General features: G+C 54.5%; 1 protein-coding gene across 4 annotated transcripts in view; it reads right to left on the reverse strand.

Moving 5' to 3' along the window:
- Positions 1-6,551: 6,551 nt before the first annotated feature.
- UBR4 (ubiquitin protein ligase E3 component n-recognin 4) overlaps positions 6,552-19,292 on the reverse strand; it is a 118,073-nt gene continuing 105,332 nt past the window's right edge. For 3 of the 4 annotated variants that reach the window (XM_081341484.1, XM_081341483.1, XM_081341482.1), the window contains 14 exons: positions 18,664-18,771; positions 18,377-18,496; positions 15,703-15,893; positions 15,192-15,365; positions 14,924-15,023; positions 13,156-13,374; positions 12,924-13,037; positions 12,655-12,797; positions 12,156-12,281; positions 11,691-11,885; positions 9,779-10,003; positions 8,409-8,499; positions 7,159-7,321; positions 6,552-7,026 (listed from right to left, as the gene is read on the reverse strand). In XM_081341484.1, the coding sequence (XP_081197610.1) occupies positions 6,962-7,026; positions 7,159-7,321; positions 8,409-8,499; positions 9,779-10,003; positions 11,691-11,885; positions 12,156-12,281; positions 12,655-12,797; positions 12,924-13,037; positions 13,156-13,374; positions 14,924-15,023; positions 15,192-15,365; positions 15,703-15,893; positions 18,377-18,496; positions 18,664-18,771 (2,034 nt within the window). In that variant the 3' untranslated portion in view covers positions 6,552-6,961. The remainder of the gene's footprint in view (positions 7,027-7,158; positions 7,322-8,408; positions 8,500-9,778; positions 10,004-11,690; positions 11,886-12,155; positions 12,282-12,654; positions 12,798-12,923; positions 13,038-13,155; positions 13,375-14,923; positions 15,024-15,191; positions 15,366-15,702; positions 15,894-18,376; positions 18,497-18,663; positions 18,772-19,292) is intronic. The other variant, XM_081341481.1, reaches the window with a different exon arrangement.

Here is a 19,292-nt window from a genome sequence, read left to right on the forward strand (position 1 = left end):
TCTGGACGAACAGAGTGTTGATTTCAAGCTTTCTTTTCCTAATTAAGACGAGCATGTCAGCCTGGGGGAAGATCTATGTCATGGCTCTGACAGATGAAATCCTTTAAAAGAACTTCAAGGCATCATTTACCTTAATCTTTTATTCGGGAAACAAAGCATCGGCACTACATTGTTGTTGTTGTTAGCTGCGAAGTCGTGTCCGACCCATTGTGACCCTATGGACAATGTTCCTCCATGCCTTCCTGTCCTCTACCATCTTCTGGAGTCCATTTAAGCTCACGCCTCCTGCTTCAGTGACTCCATCCAGCCACCTCCTTCTCTGTCGTCCCCTTCTTCTCTTGCCCTCAATCTTTCCCAGCATTAGGCTCTTCTCCAGTGAGTCCTTCCTTCTCATTAGGTGGCCAAAGTATTTGAGTTTTAGCTTCAGGATCTGGCCTTCTCAAGAGCAGTCAGGGTGGATCTCCTCTAGGACCGACCGGTTTGATCGTCTTGCAGTCCAAGGGACTCGCAGGAGTCTTCTCCAGCACCAGAGTTCAAAGGCCTCAATTCTTTGGCGCTCGGCCTTTCTTATGGTTCAACTTTCACTGCCATACATTGCAACTGGGAAGACCACGGCCTTGACTATACGCACTTTTGTTGGCAGCGTGATGTCTCTGCTTTTTAGTGTGCTGTCTAGATTTGTCATGGCTTTCCTCCCGAGGAGCAAGCGTCTTTTAATTTCTTGGCTACAGTCTCCATCTGCGGTGATCTTGGCGCCCAGGAAAATAAAATCTGTCACGACCTCCATTTCTTCCCCATCTACATCGCTGAACCCCAAAACTAAATTCCCCTCCCTTGGATACAAAGTAACAAAAGCACAATTCCCTCCTCCAATGAGCAGTCATAAATCACATTCCCCAAGTAGCTTGAAGCGTGCGGGCTTTCTCCCCAGCTCTCCTAAACTCTATCAGCTCTGGGCCCAATGACCTTGGGTTCCCACGGCTGAGTTATTATTGTTATGACTAGCTGGACTCTCGTCCACATTCCCCCTCCCAGCATCAACTAACTCTGAAAGCAGAGAGAAAATGGCTGCATTTTCATCTGCTGTCAAAGCAAGAACATCCGATGTTAGCAGCATTGGCATCCTACCTCTCCAGGAGCGGGAGGGAAAGGATCCTCAATTCCTGCCGGAGGGGAGAATAATTCTTGCATCCTTATTCTCCCTCCCTCCCTGCCTCCGAGGAGGTTGCTAAGAGCACCTGAGGACCTTTCCTTGATCTGTCTGTCAGTCCAACACCTGTCCCCGTAGGGCTTCTTCGGGGCAACAAGACCCAGCAAGCGGGTTTGCACACTTTTTTTCAGCCAAGGGTGCTGTCAGAAAGAGCAAATTTGAAACTACACATGAAGATTCAAAGTTTCCGGCACCTTGTGAGGTGACCTGTCCGAGCAGAGCGATGACCTTCAAAACTGTCGTTAGCATTTTACCAGATTCCCGTTACACCAGAGAGGGTTAAAGGGCTGCCAAGGTCCAGGCAGAGATGCTTGCAAGAGGTCAAAGGGCAAAGCACCTGCTGGACGTGCAAATTCTGGGCCCGGATGGACTCGCCTTCGCCAGGAGAAGATTCACAGATAACTTCTTCCAAACCAAGGGGCAACCGAGGCTATGGCCGAAGGGCAGCAAGCCACCCCAACCGAGTTTCAACGTGCTTTATGATTGAATGAAAAACAGCTTTTATCCGTGGGCTGTCAGGCTCTTGAACGGGAAATAATTTTTAAAAACTTTATGCAGGATTGACTTGCGAGGCCGGTGCGTGGTGCAATTATTCACATGGTGTTGTCACTGTAGGCTGGGGGGGGGCACGAAGGGAGGCTCAGCCAATCTCAATGTATATATACATGGTTGTATTTTGACAATAAAGGTTCATTCATTCATTCAAACAGTCAACGGCTGTCGGGAACTGCGTTTCGGAGCCCAGTCTTTTTTTTTGCTTTTGCTAACTCCGGGACCCTTCCTCCGATCCCCCCCCCTTTCCTATTCGTCGGCCTGCAGTTAAACCCTCCGAAAAGTGGAGTTTGCCAGCCAGCCAGCTTTGGAGTCCCTTGGCTTCTCCCTCCGAACGGGCGGCAAAACGAAAGGCCGAAAGGAAGTCGCTTTCAAAAAGAGAGGAAAGCTTGGCAGAGGTTGGCAACTGCAGCCCCTGTGCCAAATTTGTCCTCCTTCCCCCCCCCCGGTTGCCAACTCCGGGCGCTTCCCGCCTTTAATGGCTCATCTTCCCACCGCCTCTGCCGGGCCACCTGTTGATTCAGATTTTATTTGGCTTTTTCTATCCGCTGGAAGGCTCCACCGGAATGCCAAATGCTGTTATTCCCGGGCCTATTCATGCCGGAGGCAAGCATGACGCAAGGCCTGGCGTGGTGCCGAGGGAGACTAAGCAAGAACAAGCAGCCTTTGATGCCGAAGCACCTTCTCCTACACGTGAGCATCCCTCTCCTGTACGGTGCGTTCCTCCAGTTACGACCCACAATTCAGCCCGTTTCTGAGACAGTTGTTAAAAGTTGAGCTTCGTCCCGTTTTACGACCTTTGTTAAGCAAAGCACTGCAGCCGGGTCGTCCAGTGAATTGGCTCTGCTGGTCAGAAGGTCGCAAAAGAGATTCCCATGACCCTGGGCGGGGCGGGGGGGGGGAAATGCTGTGACCGTCGTAAATATGAATCGGCTCTCAAGCGTCTGAATTTTGATCACGTGACCTTGGGGACGGACTGTTGTGAATTTGAGGACTGCCCGTACGGCATCAAAGAGCTTTTTACCACCAAGGACTCCAATTCAAGCAGTTCTTATAAAATTCGTTCTCCAAAGAGACTCAGAAACACTCCACGTTTTCCCAAAATTGCACCAACCGGTTGTAAAGTTCAAGTGTTCTACAGCAGGGCTCTTCAAAGTTGGCCCTTTTATGACTTGTGGACTTCAACTCCCAGAATTCCTCAGCCAGCATGAGGGAAACTATGGCCCTTCATGACTTGTGGACTTCAACTCCCAGAATACCTCATCCAGCATGAGGGAACTGTGGCCCCTTCATGACTTGAGGACTTCAACTCCCAGAATTCCTCATCCAGCATGAGGGAACTATGGCCCCTTCATGACTTGAGGACTTCAACTCCCAGAAATCCTCATCCAGCATGGGGGAACTATGGCCCCTTCATGACTTGAGGACTTCAACTCCCAGAAATCCTCATCCAGCATGGGGGAACTATGGCCCCTTCATGACTTGCGGACTTGAACTCCCAGAATTCCTCAGCCAATGTGCCTGGCTGAGGCATTCTGGGAGCTTGAAGTCCAGAAGACAACAAAAGGGCCAACTTTGAAGACCCCTGTTCTACAGTCTTTATAAAAAACCCTTTAAGCACTTCCTGGCTCAGCTCCCACTGCCACGCTCTGCCCCCCCCACCCCCAAAAAAGTTGGGTGTCCTGCAGAGTTGTGGACTTCAGCTCCCAGAATTCTCAGCAACGGAGGAATTCTGGGAGATGCAGTCCACGCCTTTGAGGGCAACCTGGCGGAGAAGAGTTACGCTGCCCGTCTTTAAGCAAACCTACAAAATTCTTCTGCAAAAATGTTTTTTTTTTAAAATAAAAAAAAGCTTTTGCAGCTGGTCTTGCCACAACCACATCCTACGGTGTTGGGTTGCTGGAAATTTTTTTTCGGTTAACTGTTTGAAGGCTAAACCCGGTTGGGTGGGTGGGGGCTCTCTCCAAGCGCTGCCAAGCTTTCCAAAATAATAAGAATAAAAAAACCACGATTTGTTTGTTGCCAGGCCTTTTGGGGGGGGAAAAAGGTGGGGGGAACACAACTTCTGGCCTGATTTATCTTGGGAGAAAATAAGTTTGCAGGAGGCACAAAGTTGAGGGCAGGCCGTGCCAGGATTGCAAAACACAACCCCGGCCAGAGTTGTTTGTTTGTTTCGCTCAGCTCCCCCCCCCCCAGCAACTCTCCTTGTGATTTGGAAGGAAATGGGGGGGGGGAAAGGAGAGGAAGAAAAGGAAAAAAAAAAAACCTCACCGCACGGGCGCACACACACACACACACATATTTTAAGGGACTGAAAAGGAAAAAAAGGAACGCCTGTAAAAATTGCCTTTTAGGACATGTCTGATCAAGAAATGGCGGCGTCTGGTTCTGCAAGAGCGGCTCCGGTATTTAGGACGAAACGTTCCCATCAGGGCTCGGCCCTGAGTGGATTCACCAAAACCGGGCGCCCGGCTTTGGAATTCCTGGGAAAAGGACATTATTTGGGCACCTGGGTTGGTTTCCCCGCCCCTTCCTCCTGCTAAGTCCCCGAATGCCACTTTTACCTTTAGTCTCGCACTGGTTCTCGGGAGGTGGGGATGGAGGGGGGAACCATCCCACAATCCCCTGCCGCTTGCACGATGGGCTTGGATTGCCAAGCCCCGTCCACCGCCCGCTTGCCTCTTGCAATCATTCCCTTCCTCGGCTGAATTTTTTTTTTTCCTCCTTGAAAACGTTTCACTTCTCATTCAAGAAGCTTCTTCGGTTCTGACCGAAGTTCACTCAGAAGTGAGGAAGCTTCTGGGATGAGAAGCGAAACGGTTTCAAGCAAAAAAAAAAAAAAAAAAGTAAACAGAGAAAGTCCAGTTTGTTTGTTTTTTATAATTCCATTTATATCCCGCCCTTCTCCGAAGACTCAGGGCGGCTTACAAGCTTAGCAGTAGCCTTCATTCTATGTATATGCCTGCTTATTAGGGCTTTCACACACACACCCCCAAGCGGCATTATTACAAAGTCAGCTTAATTGCCCCCAACAATCTGGGTCCTCATTTTACCTACCTGGGAAGGATGGAAGGCTGAGTCAACCTTGAGCCTGGTGGGACTCGAACCTGCACTAATTGCAGGCAGCTGGTGTTACTTAAGGAGGCATTAGCCCACTGCTCCACCAAGGCTCTGTTGCCTTTTGGAGGAAAAAGACCTTGGGGGGATTCTCTGTGCTGGCCTTTGGGGCCAGCTGTCTGGCTCCCCCTTCCCATCTCTTCCTGTCAATCACCAGGCCAAAATACACCCACCAACACACCTCCCATAGCTTAGTCTTCCTCCCCGATGCCGTCAGCAGGACGTGAGAGATCTTGTCTCTACATCTGGCCAACCGTGACGAAAGGATCCTCAAACTTAAATCCACGCCTCCAACTCCTCCGGCCACATTCCCCAAGCCTTAGCCATCCCAGCCCTGCCTCGGAGCCGATTCCTCGTTTCTCGCCGGATTAATCCCTTTTGTCAAGTTGCTCGGGCGGCCGGTGAGAAATTCGAAGCAGCCTGTCCAGAAACTTTCCGAGGAGCAGAACGATAGTTAAAAAAGGCAACAACCGCCTCGGCTATTCGTCTGTTTGCTCGGCCAGCAAGTAGCAGATCCAAGATCACGTGAAGTAGAATTAAACCAAGATCAGGTGAAATGTTAAATCAAGATCAGGTGCAAATGTTACTACCACTTTACAAAGCTTTGGTAAGGCCACACTTGGAATACGGCACCCAGTTTTGGTCACCACGATGTAAAAAAGAGGTCGAGACTCTAGAAAGAGTGCAGAGAAGAGCCACAAAGATGATCGGAACTGGAGGCTAAAACATATAAGGAACGGCTGCTGGAATTGGGGATGTCTAGTTTAATGAAGAGAAGGACGAGGGGTGACAGGATAGCAGTGTTACAGTATCTCAGGGGCTGCCCCAAAGAAGAGGGAGTCAAGCTATTCTCCAAAGCTCCTGAAGGCAGGAGAAGAAGCAACGGATGGAAACTAGTCAAGGAGAGAAGCAACCTGGAACTAAGGAGAAAATTCCTGACAGTGAGGACAATTAACCAGTGGAACTACTTGCCTCCAGAAGCTCTGAATGCTCCAACACTGGAGGCTTTTAAGAAGAGACTGGACAGCCATTTCTCTGAAATGGCATAGGGTTTCCTGCCCGAGCAGGGGGTCGGACTAGAAGACCTCTGAGGTCCCTTCCAACAACAACATCACCATCATCACCACTACTGCACTTGGTCACCCCAAGTAATCCCAAGGCCAGGCTGATCAAGACGCGGGGTTACTAATCCGGCGTGGCTGCACGCAGAGCTTTGCTGCCCTTGTTTGAAAGAGCCCCTAGCTGGGAAACAGCCGCTTTTAAGGGGGGGGGGAACAAGCCAGGCGGCCTCTGGGAAGAAGCAGCCCAATGCCAGCCATGCGGGAGGACGAAATCCAGCGGCTCGCCCAGCCCATCTCGGTGGAAGAAGCCAAGACGGAGACGAACATTTCCCTCTAGCGCCAGGAAGGGGAAAAAAAACAAAAACACGATCCAGTGAAAAAAAGGGGGGGTGCTTTTTGCTCCTTTGCCCCCCACCAGAAGATTTAACACCTTCCCCCCCCCCCCACTCAAGCGACAGCGACTCAAAAACCGGTGCCGTCGGGGACAACTTCCTGCAAAAGGCCCGGGGATCCAGGCGAAGGGGGAGATCCGGGCGGAAGAAAAACCAAAGGGCCGCTCGCTGGCACCGGCGCGAGAGACACACCGGGCAGACGTGGTCTTTCCTTCCGACTGTATTTAAGTTATTTATTGACCGATAAAATGACCACACACATAGAAGCAGGGGGAAAAAAAAAAACAGAAAGACCAATTGACCGGGCTTGGCTTCTGTCAGTCCGTCGCACGTTCCGGCTTGGAAATGGCAAGGTGGAAGGCCGCCGAGAAGCCGGGGGTGGGTGGTTGGGGAGAGAAGGGGCCCGGAAGAAGAAAAAAAAATCAGGCCCAAATTCCATCACTCCGGGATTTGGGGGGGGGGTTTGAGGAGGAGGAGGAAGGAGAAGCAGCGTGGGCCGAGGAACGGCGGGTGAAGAAAAAAGTGACGGCAGCGTTCCTTGAGAAGTGAAGGGAGGGGCAGAAAACGGGGGGGGGGGGAGGGGAGAGAAACGGGGGTCCCAACAGTCTCTTCTTTGGGGAGGGGGCCAATTAGGGAAGAGAGTTGAAGAGGTCTTTGAGGAAGCCGTCCGGGTCGCAAATGTCGGATAACAATCCTGAAAGAAAGAAGGGTTAAAAGTCAGCGCCGGCCGGCCCGTGTGCACGCGCGCGCAAGCACGCATGGCCCCCCCCAGTGCCGGTTCCCGAAGAGGGTGGGTGGGCGAGCAGGGAAGGGGCCGAGCGCTCACCGGCCACGTCCAGGAATTCTGAGAAAGTCTCGGCAGGCATGAACTCCTCCTGGAAGGACTTGAGGGCCCGGTCGGCCGCCTCGTGGATGGGCATGTCGTTCTGGCGGATGTACTCGGCCAGAGAGTAGGACCAGCCCCCCTCGGTGTTGCTCGTGGGCACCTTCTGAAGGGGGAGAGGAAGCGGGAGGGAGGGAGGGAGGAAGGAAGAGAAGGTAAGGGAGGAAAGGAAGGAGGAGGGAAGAAGGAAGGAAGGAAGGAAAAGAAAAGTTCATTACAGGGAGGGAGGAAGGAAGGAGATGAGAAAGGGGAAGGAAGGAAGGAAGGAAGGAAGGAAGGAAGGAAGGAAGGAAGGAAGGAAGGAAGGAAGGAAGGAAGGAAGGAAGGAAGGAAAAGTTTATTACAGGGAGGGAGGAAGGAAGGAGATGAGAAAGGGGGAAGGAAGGAAGGAAGGAAGGAAGGAAGGAAGGAAGGAAGGAAGGAAGGAAAAGTTTATTAAGGAGATGAGAAAGGGGGAAGGAAGGAAGGAAGGAAGGAAGGAAGGAAGGAAAAGTTTATTACAGAGAGGGAGGAAGGAAGGAGATGAGAAAGGGGGAAGGAAGGAAGGAAGGAAGGAAGGAAGGAAGGAAGGAAGGAAGGAAGGAAAAGTTTATTACAGAGAGGGAGGAAGGAAGGAGATGAGAAAGGGGGAAGGAAGGAAGGAAGGAAGGAAGGAAGGAAGGAAGGAAGGAAGGAAGGAAGGAAGGAAGGAAGGAAGGAAGGAAGGAAAAGTTTATTACAGGGAGGGAGGAAGGAAGGAGATGAGAAAGGGGGAAGGAAGGAAGGATGGAAGGAAAAGAAAAGTTTATTACAGGGAGGGAGGAAAGAAGGAGATGAGAAAGGGGGAAGGAAGGAAGGAAGGCAGGCAGTCCAAGACTCAACCTAGCTTGGAAATTGGGAATCTGTCAGATTGTCCCCCGGGATGGAGGGCCTTCGGTGGCTAGGACAGACCCCTGGCCTAAGCAGTTCTCCTTGAGAGGAATGGAGGAGGAGGGGGGGTTCCTAATGGGGCTCTCCTGGGCTCCCCTTTTCAGCTTGGTAGACAGCTGGAGTGTGTGGATCTCTGCTTGGCAGCTTTAAGCCCCTGAGCCAAAGGGGCTGGAGAGGGCAACTCCCCTGAGTTGTACGCCATTGTAGGCATGGGGTGCCCTGAGCGGACCCGTTCAGAGGGAAACCCGCCCCCCTAGGCCACCCTGACCTGGGGAAGCACTTACTCTGAACATGTTGTAAATGAGATCAACGAGGGCCCAGAACAGGAGGCTGGAGCGATAGGCAGCGTAGTCCTTTATGGCTCTGTCCGTTAGCCTGTTGGAAGGGGAGAGAGGCTGTCAGGTCCCTTGGATGGGTGGGTGGGCAGAATCATCCAGCAGTACAGGCGACACACACACACACACACACACACACACACACACACACACACGGTGAAATGCACACAGCCACTCAGCAGGGAACACATAGGCAGCCTGGAGCTCCCCCCGCCTCTTGTACAAACTGATTTATAACTCAAGCCCCAAAGATGCTGCCCGGGTTTTGGGCACCTCCAGCCCATTTTTTTTCTGATGCCAAAAGCAGGAAGTCATTTTTCTCACGGGGGGCTGGGGGGGGGGAAGTGGGTGTCAAGCCTCTCGGTGCCAAGCTTTGAAGCTGGCTTTGCTGGTGTAACAATTATTGCTTCTTAGCTTGCCAAAGAACTTGGGGGTGTGTGGTGGGGGAAGGATGGGGAATTGGAACGCAGGCTAGCTACAAAGAATAAAGAAAGCAGACAGTGAGAATCAAGGACGATTCACCAGATGGCCGGCTCAACTCAAGAGACCTTTTCTCATAACGATATAATTGCAACCAATCGGGCCATGGGACCCGTTCCTGAACGGGAGGGGAAATTCTATTCTTTTACTGAGGGGGGGGGAGGGGGGGTGTTGGGCTGGGGTTTGCCAGAGCTGGTTTTGCTTTCATACGTGCCGAAATGATGTACTCAATAAAGTTTCACATTAAGAGATCGGAACGTCCCGCAGGTGTTTGCTTGGTTGGGTTCGTCAGTCGGAACCTTGACACTCGGCATGCTGAGCTGAGGGTCGCTTCCACGGCCATCCCTGGGGGCGGGGGAGTATTATCTCCCCCTCCCCAAGAGAAGCAGATGGCAAAAGGGGGATCAACCCTCAAGACTCCCAGGCCTTCGGGAGAGCGTGTTGCTCCCTTCCCTCTCTTGAGCCAAGGCTGGGGGATCGGGTTTCGGGTCAGGAGACCCCAGGACGGCAGCAAATCAGCTGCCCCCTGACCTCAGAAGAGCCCCCCCAGCCCAGCAGGCGAGGAAGACGGGACAGCCAGCATTGGCAGGAGCTGGAAAAGAAGGGGCTGTGATCCCAAAGCCAGCTTGCCTTCACCAGGTGACCTTCAAAATCCAGCCATGGAAGATCTGGCTCTACGGGACAGGCAGAAGGGGAGGAAGCACAGCTCCCAGGATCACAGGTAGTCCTCAACTTACCACCAATTTGCTCAGGGACCGTTCAAAGTCACACGGGGGTCACAGGCTGAGCTGGGCGGCCCTTTCCTGCCCAGCGCCCAGCCACGTCTTGCGCTTACTTACTTGCTCGCTCCCGCCGGGGACACCACCCGGGCGTGGGAGATGACCAGCAGACGCTTCAGGATGTCGATGCGCACCGCCTTCCATCGCTCGGGGGGCAGGATGTGGAGCGCCATGACGGTGTAGTAGTGGGGGCCGTCCACCTCGAAGGCCCCCTCCACCCACTTCTCCTTCGGCTGCTCCAGGAAGCTCTGCAGGTTTTTCTCTTCCCGGGAAGTCGCCCGCGTCCTGGAGACGTGAAGGAAGGAAGGAAGGAAGGAAGCAGAGGCTGTCGGCAAGGGAGGCCTTTGGATCGGAGAAGCCCTTCCCCATTCTGGCCTGCGGGCCGCAAGGCCTCATCTCTGCCTGGCCCAGAGAGGAGGAGACAATGGGCATCTCCTAGGGCCAAACAGCAGAGGAGCCCTGGTTTTCTTTCATGGACTGTGTGTGTGTGTATGTGTGTGTGTGTGTCTCCCAAGTCCCCTCATCCTCCAAGGGTTACAGGCGGTCCCCAAGTGAACAACATTGGAACCCCCCCAATTTCTGTTGCTAAGCAAGGCCGCTCTTCAGTGGGTTTTGGCGCAGTGGTCAGAGTGCAGCACTGCAGGCTGATTCTGCTGACTGCCAGCTGCCTGCAGTTTGATCCTGACCGGCTCAGGTTTGAACTCAGCCTTCCCTCCTTCCGAGGTCGGTAAAATGAGGACCCGGATTGTTGTGGGGGGAAGAGGCTGACAGTCTAAACCGCTCAGAGAGGGTTGTAAAAGCACTGTGAAGCGGTATATAAGTCTAAGGGCTATTGCTATTGCGGTAGCCGATCGGATGTTGCATTAAGAGCCGTGGTGGCGCAGTGATTAGAATGCGGCGTTGCAAGCAGACTCTGCCCACAGCCAGGAGTTCGAGCCTGACCGGCTCAAGGTTGACTCAGCCTTCCATCCTTCCGAGGTCGATAAAATGGGGACCCAGATTGTTGGGGGTCAGAGGCTGGCTCTGTAAACCCGCTCAGAGAGGATTGTAAAGCACTGTGAAGCGGTATATAAATCTAAGTGCTAGTGATATTGTCCTTCCTTCCTTCCTTCCTTCTTCTTCCTTCCTTCGTTCCTTCCTTCCCTCCCTTCCAGTAGTTAGAATGCGACATTGCAGGCAAACTCTGCCCAGTGCCAGGAGTTCGATCCTGACCGGCACAAGGTCGACTCAGCCTTCCCTCCTTCTGAGGTCGGTCAAATGAGGACCCAGATTGTTTGGGGGCAACAGGTTGACTCTGTAAAAACCACTTAGAGAGGGGCTGCAAAGCACCGTGAAGCGGTATATAAGTCTAAGGGCCATTGCTTTTTGGCCCCCTTTTCTTGCCACGGTTGCTAAGCGAATCACTGCGGCTGCTAAGTTGGTAACACGGTTGTTAACTGGATCCGGCTTCCCCACTGACTTTACCCGTCAAAAGGGTCGCAAAAGGGGGAATTCAGAGGACACCCCCCCCCCGGTTATCACTGCAACTGACATAAAATACGAGTTGGCTGCCTGAATTTTGATCACGTGACCCTGGGGAGGCTGCGACGAGCGTCAAGTGTGAAAAACGGGCCCAGAGTCCTCTTTTTCCGTGCCGGCGTAATTTCACACATTCCCTAAATGAACTGTTGAAAGCGGAGGACTAGCCGTAGAGATTTAAAAAGGAGTGGTTTGGGCGAGGGTGGGTGGGGGGCTTCCAGAGTGAAGGGCCAGGGTCTGTCCTGCAGGCCACAGCCTGGCAGTCAAGATTTGGGCACCAGCCGCAGAGCTTCCTCTGCTAGATCCGGGCAGTGGGGAGAGATGGGCAGTGGAATCAACCTGCTCAGCCATTAAGTGCTGGCCAACCTCCTCCTCCTCCTCCTCCTCCTCCTCCTCCAGTCCGATCTTCCCAACCTAAGGCTAAACGCACAGAAAGGGCGTGGGGGATACTGACGTGTTGAGGACGTAAAGCACTGTGTGAATGATGTAGGGGATCAGGTGGATGTTGCTTTCCCGGCCACCGCCGCCCGTGTCCACGCTGAACGACTGCTCCGTGGCAAACCGGAGGAAGAGCAGCTTGGTGTCGTGGACGTTGAGCTGGTAGGTGGGCTCCCGCTGCCCCGTACACTCCTGGAGGTAAGTGTTGTGCCTGGCGAGGGAGAATCATGGGCGGATTAGGGCACCAACCCCTCTCCCCCCTCCCCGGCTCCCCCGAGCCCTGGGGCTGCTGTTTGGGACTGATTCCGTGGGAAGACAAGGTTAAGAAGGGATAAGCCACAAAACCAGACTTTTTTTGGCAAGGAGACACCTCACGAGACGTGCGAGGGCTTCCTCTTCCTCCTCCCCCTCCTCCCAGGTGGGAAGGTGGCCCTTGCCAGGCGCCGCAGGTGTTCCAGGAAAGGGCATCCTTCCAACTCACCTTGCCAAGCAGGTGGCGAAGGCAGATTCCGGGACGTGCGGCCCCCAGACTGGCAGGAGGCCGTTGCATTTGGTGTTGGCATTCTGCAGGGCGGCGCTCTCCCACTCCTCGCGGCCCCGCGCCAGCCTGCCAGGCGGAGGAAAGTCACGGGCGTCAGGAGCGTGGGTTGCTCCCCCCTTCCCACCCCCAGAGCTAAACCCTCGTACCCCAATGAGCGGACCGAATCCGTCTGACTTATGTGGGCTTCCAATCCAGGCCCGGCTGCAATCCAAGGCTGCCAACCCGGGAGAGGCCTGGCTGAAATCCAAGGCTGCCAACCCGGGAGAGACCCGGCTGAAATCCAAGGCTGCCAACCCGGGAGAGACCCGGCTGAAATCCAAGGCTGCCAACCCGGGAGAGGCCCGGCTGAAATCCAAGGCTGCCAGCCTGGGAGAGGCCCGGCTGAAATCCAAGGCTGCCAACCCAGGAGAGGCCCGGCTGCCAACCGGGGCTTCCTTACCTGACCGCTGCCAGGTGGCAGTCGTAGTGGACAATGTTGAAGTGGGAGACGGTGCTGTAGCCCTGCTGCTTCCGAGGCTTGTTCTCAAACTCCTCCAGGGCCACCCGCTTGGTGAAGGTGTAAATGCCCAGGACTTTGGTGGGCTGCGATAGGAAAGGGCAGATAGGGTGAGCTGCCTCCAAACTTGTTTCCAGGGACACACACGACTGGGGGGGAGAGTCCCACTCCCCTCCTCGGGGGACTGCAGGGAAGGTCCGGCTCTGACTCACCTGGAACTTGTAGCCTTCCCGGCAGATGCAACACGTCAGGCCCGGTTCCTCGATCAGCTCCTCCATTTGCTTCAGCAGCGCCGTCTTTGTCACCACCTGTCCCTTCTCGTTCGTCTGGCAAGCCAAGCAAAGAGCGGAGGGGCTGAGGAAGAGGAGGAGGAAGGGCCACGGGGCCCGCGCTCCCCGAAGGCCTCCTCGCGTCCCGCCACCCTGAGCGAGAGGCGCCCATTACCGTCATGCCGAGGGTGCCCAGGGCCTTCTGCCGCATGGCCATAGCCATCCGCTTCTTCTCCGCCCGCGTATCCCGGCGGGCCGCGTCAATCTTCTTGTTCACCTCCGGGTGTTCCCGCAGGGCTTCGAGGAGGTTCTCGGCCAGCGTCCCGATGCCTTCGTCGCTGGAGACCTGCTCCAGCTTGTGCAAGTTGGAGATCGAATCGGTTCCAATCAGCGCCTGTGGGGCAGGGAGGGAGGGAGGGATGGGGGGCTTTCAGCTCCAGGGCCAACGCACTAGACCAGGGGTCGGCAACCTCGGCTCTTTTATGACTCGTGGACTTCAACTCCCAGAATTCCTGAGCCAGCTGTGCTGGCTCAGGAATTCTGGGAGTTGAAGTCCACGAGTCATAAAAGAGCCGAGGTTGCCGACCCCTGCACTAGACCCACTAGACCACAGGTCTGCAACCCGCGGCTCCGGAGCCGCATGCGGCTCTTTCAGCCGTCTCCTGCGGCTCCCAGTCCTCTGCCATGTGCAGTCCAAAAAAAAAAAAAAAAGTGGGACTTAAAAAAAGTTCAACCCATCAATTCAAATATGCAGGGTAGGTGCATATCTCGCCTTGGCTCCACTCTTCCGTCAAACCCTGTTCTGCGCATGCGCGCATGTACGCGCAAGGGCACACATTTTTTTGCGGCTCCCAGTTTTTCCTTTTGTGAGGGAACCGGTTCCGAGTGGCTCTTTCACTGTTTCAGGTTGCTGACCCCTGCGACTAGACCGAGGTCGGATTATAAGACGAAGGGATCGTTCACCCCGTTGTTTTCCTTTCACCCTTTTTTGCTGCCAGGAGTTCTTAGCTGCAACACTGTTACAGGACTGCAACGGCTGCCCTCCCTAACTGACCTCTGGGGGAATGAAGGGCCTTTGCCTTCCCCAGGCACAGCTAGGAGGAGAAAGGTCGGGGCCCAGCACCATCACTCACAAGGGCATCACGTGCTCAGGCAACCTCCCTGCCAAATGCAGGCTCTGCAAAGCCTCCTGCTTTCCACAGAGGAACAGGGGAGGAGGAGGAGGAGGAGGAGGAGGAGGAGGAGGAGGAGGAAGGGAGATGGAAATAGAGACAAAAAAGGAGTTGTAGAGAGCAGGAGGAAGAAGGGAGATGTAGAGAGGAGGAGGAGAGGAGGAGGAGAGATGGAAACAGACAAAAAAGGAGTTGTAGAGAGCAGGAGAAAGAAGGGAGGTGTAGAGGAGGAGGAGGAGGAGGAGGAAGGGAGATGGAAATAGAGACAAAAAGGAGTTGTAGAGAGCAGGAGAAAGAAGGGAGGTGTAGAGGAGGAGGAGGAGGAGGAGGAAGGGAGATGTAGAGGAGGAGGAGGAGGAGGAGGAGGAAGGGAGATGGAAATAGAGACAAAAAAAGAGTTGTAGAGAGCAGGAGGAAGAAGGGAGATGTAGAGAGGAGGAGGAGAGGAGGAGGAGAGATGGAAACAGACAAAAAAGGAGTTGTAGAGAGCAGGAGAAAGAAGGGAGGTGTAGAGGAGGAGGAGGAGGAGGAGGAGGAGGAGGAAGGGAGATGTAGAGGAGGAGGAGGAGGAGGAAGGGAGATGGAAATAGAGACAAAAAAGGAGTTGTCGAGAGCAGGAGGAAGAAGGGAGATGTAGAGGAGGAGGAGGAGGAGGAGAGAAGGAGGAGATGGAAACAGACAAAAAAGGAGTTGTCGAGAGCAGGAGGAAGAAGGGAGATGTAGAGGAGGAGGAGGAGGAGGAGGAGGAGGAGGAGGAGAGGAAAACCTCACCTGGCTAGCTGGATGCTGAGTGGCGAGTCCTCGGAGTAGCCGCAGGATAAACGGGAGGGCCGGTCGAGAGAGAAATTTCTTCCACACATCGGCGTCCAAACTGTGGCGAGAGGCGGGGGAAAGGAGAGCAAACGGTTGACCGCCCTCAGTGTAGAAGCACTCCCCCCAACCCCCAGCTGTTCCAGACCCAGACCTTGAAGCCACGCACCCACCCGCCCCCCAACAGGCCCGGCCCCATCTCCCCACAGAGCCCAGGCAGGGCCCTCACTTCTTGGCGCTGGGGATGTGCTTCTTCATGTAGTCCAGGGCGCCCTGGGTGATGCCTCTCTGCAGGATGAGGTCCTTCAGCAGGTGCCCGTTGCTGTTGTTCTTGATGCCGGCGGCGATTTTGCAGAAGCAATCCAGGAAGACCTTGTCGTCCCCACTGTGCTCCTCGTCGTACCTGCGGGGGGGGGGGGAGAGAGAGAACAAAAAAAAGGGGAGGGTCATAGAAAGAGGCACGCAAAAACACCCCACCCCCCGAGTCGTGTTCCGCTTTTTTTCAGGGGCAGGAGAAGCCAGCAGGCAGCTCGAAACGAGAACGCAACTCCCAAAAGGAAAAAGCCGTTTTCGCTCCTCGTTTCCTTGCAGGAGAAGAACCGGGCAAAGCACACCGCCGGCCCCGTTTGTGCAACGTGGGAAGGCCACCCGTCCCCGCTTGTGTGCACGCCCGCCTGCCCAAACCCGAGTCTGTATAAGCGGAAAAGGGAGGCGGGCCCGGGCAGCCTCCGCGTCCGTACTTGTCGAAGGTGCAGTAGGGCTTGAATCGGTCCACCAGGATCTCCATCTTCTCCCTCTCCCCGAAGGACAGGTAAGGGATGATGCGCAGGAGGCCCTGGAGCACGCTGGGATTGGAGCGGACAAAGGTGCTGTTGATCTGGTCCAGCAGCATCACCAGCTGATCCTTGTCGCCTGTCAGGAGCAGGTTGCCCTGCGGAGAGAATCGCCCGCCTGCTTGAGTGGCAACTGGAGAGGCTCCCGGGACACCAGCCCAGCTGCCTGCCAGGACTGATGCTTCCCATGTCAACGGTCCGGTTGGCATTTCCAGAAAAAGAAACTCTTGGGATGTAATTTTACCAAGAGTACTTGGTACAAAGGCCCTTTGCCCAGCTTCGCCTGGTGCGCCAGTTGCGGCCCGACCTGGACTGAGATGCCTTGCGCACAGTCACTCATGTGCTCGTGACCTCCTGGTTAGACTACTGCAACGCTCTCTACATGGGGCTGCCCTCGAGGACCACCCGGAGGCTTCAGCTGGTGCAGAATGCGGCCGCGCAGGTTGTGATGGGGGCTTCCCGATACTCCCGCGTAACACCTCTGCTCCGCGAGCTGCATTGGCTTCCGGTTGCCCTCCGGGTGAGATTCAAGGTGCCGGTGATGACCTATAAAGCCCTAAATGGCTTGGGTCCGGGATATCTGAGGGAACACCTGCTGCCGGCATCAAGTTCCCTGTTAGATGATTAGTGCCAGCCATTGGCAGTTCCCCAAAAAGGTCATCAGATGGAGGCAAAGAGGCTTCTTTGCTTCCACTGATGAGCCAAGGGTCCCAGACCCGACAGCCCCATTGGTGAGAGAGTTTTATGGTCAGGGAGGGACCAAGACCCCCCATAAATACCTCTGCACGAGGGGCTGCTCTTTGTCCTAGCTTCTAGTCTCTCTTCAGCTTAGTTCTTGTTCTGTTCGTTATGCTATGCTAGCTTGCTTTCTTTCTTTTGTTCTCTCTCACATGCAGGCATGAATGCTTTCATGCCAAGTATTTCTTTCTCTTTAATCTATCATTGAATAAAGCTAATATGATTGCATCTGCGTGATGCCTTTACTTGGAAGCTCCTTTAACGATTCATCGTGAGATCACCTCACATTCCCTTCCTCCTATGCGCTCCCACAGGGAGGGCCTTCTCAGGGTGCCGCCGGCAAAAGACTGCCGGCGGGTAACACCCAGGGGGAGGGCCTTCTCTGTGGGTGCGCCTGCCCTCTGGAACCAGTTACCCGTAGAGCTCAGGACTGCCCCTGATTTTCGTTCGTTCCGCCGGGACCTGAAGACCTGGCTCTTTGATCTTTCCGGCCAGGACTGAGAATTTTAATTTTAACTTATTGTAATTGGCTTTTAATTGGAGCTATAGGCGTTTTATATTTTTACTCAAGGATAATTTAATTATTTTAATTGTTATTAACTTTTTGTATTTGTAGTGTTATTTTGTAGTGTTTGTGCATGCGGCTGCGCCATGCGCATGCGTGAACAGCCGTGCACCCCCGCAGCAAGCGCCCGTTTGCACATGCACAAATGAGCCGCGCACCCCCCTGCGCTAGTGGCCCATTCACACATGCACAAATGGGGTACGCACGCCCCCTCCGTGCTAGCGTTTCCGTTTGAGCCCGCATATGCGCAAACAGGGTCATGAGAGCTAGCAAAAGTGGGGGTGGAATGCGCACCCATGCCCTGGCCAGCCATTTCTGCGGTCCGCTAGCCAAGAGCCTGCAGCCCAGTACCAGGCCACAGCCCATAGGTTGGGGACCCCTGGCCTAGACATCACCCCTCCCATCTTTGTATTCCAGGGTTAAGATGTGAGCAAAAGAAAATCTAGGTGAAAAAGGCAAATAAGTCCTGACACGCCTCCTCTTGACTGCTGGGGGTGGGGTGGGGGGACTAAGGCAGAGAAGCCACCCTTGCAATTATGAATCTTGGGTCCCCCTAGGGTCCCCCCAATTCCTCATGACACTAGAAGCCTTCTAGCACAGAGCAAAAGATTTCCCCACTGCACCCCGGTCTCTTTCTGAAGTGACCCATAGAACAGCTCCCTCAATCTAGCCAGTCCACCAGCGTTCAGCTTTTCAAGATTCCCTCCATCTCGAACCACCAACTACATAAGTGACATGGTTGCAGTAACAAGAGGGGAGATGATGGGCAGGGCCCCAGGGCAGCCCGAGAGAATTAGACTCTGCTGCCTCCTTATGCTTGCTTGCGCCTTGCTGCTACGCGGTGACAAGACTGCCGTGAACTGTGGTAAGGGGGAACGTTCGGAAGGGGATACTTGGGGGGGAAAGCGGAAGTAGAAACTGGACTGCCGCAAGATGCTGCCTCAAGGTCACCTGGCTGGAAGGAGGAGGAGGAGCTGCATACCAATCTGCGCTCAGACTGGCCCGTTACTTGCATGACTGGTTACAAAGGGGGTGGGCAGTGAGGGGCAGATAAGCGGGGATTAAAATTTAGGGATTTTGGCACGCGATGATCAGTTCTGGATATGCAATGCTGCAGGACCCTTGACCTCTAATAAAGCTCTACCTTTCTCAACCAATGGGGCCAAGGGCAGTTTCTACTTAAGAGGTTTAAGCTGTGGCAGGCCTGACGCTCTGTCCCTGGACGCCCCCCACGTTCCTCGTCCTCTTCCATCCACACGTTTACACCCGTGCACCAACCTTGTCCTCACTCAGCAGCTCTGCATTAGACTCGTCCAGGATAATCTCCATGATGCTGAGGACCTGTTCTGCCACCGCCGCTCCCCCGCTGTCCTTGCTCTCCTGCTCGGCCACCAGTGCCTACGAAGAGGGTGCCAAAAAAAAAAAAAAAAGCTTTGGAGATGCTGGCTTCCTTTTTGCCGACAGGGCACCACCACCATCACCTCCTTGCCCCCGAGCAGGGAAGGAGGGAGAGAGGGAGAGAGAGAGAGAGAGAACCCGCCAGGTGGTGGGACGTGGCTGCTTACCAAGTTCAGCGTGCCCAGCATGACGTTGAGGGTGTTCATCTCCAGCTTCACCAGCTGCTGGCGGTTGACCTTCACTTTGACGCAGTAGCTGAAGAGTTTCAACAGGACCTGCGGGAGGAAGAGACGGTCAGGGGTTTCAAGGGCAGTTCCCACCCAAGCAATGTTCAACCGTGTTCAAAGCCCTGTAGACCAGCAGCACTCCACTCCAAAAAGAAGAAGAGCAAGCAGTTGTCCTAAAAATGGCCACCTGGTGGCTGGAATTTCCTGTCGTGGCTTGGAAAGCTTCTTGAGATGTCATCAACAAGGACCTCCTCGGTTCATCTAACTCTCCGAGGTTGGCGGAGTCTAAGGCTTCAGGAAAGAATTCCTCTGGACATACCAGGAGCTGCTAGAGCAGTGGTGGCGAACCTATGGCACGGGTGCTAGAGGCGCGACTCAGAGCCGTCTCTGTGGGCACCCGCGCCATGCCCAGAGGTGGCACCTGTCTCTTCAACCAGCCGTCTGCTAATTCGCCAAGGTCCCACGTGGCTGAATGCATCCTGGCAGGGCTGGTTTCCCTTCCCCCCATCCCGTCCCTCCTGGCCTCACATGCTCCTTTTCCCAGGCACGACCCACTGCATCGCCTCCTC

Source organism: Vipera berus (genome assembly GCF_964194415.1).
Source record: "Vipera berus genome assembly, chromosome: 17".
In the NCBI taxonomy this organism is placed as follows: Eukaryota; Metazoa; Chordata; class Lepidosauria; order Squamata; family Viperidae; genus Vipera; species Vipera berus.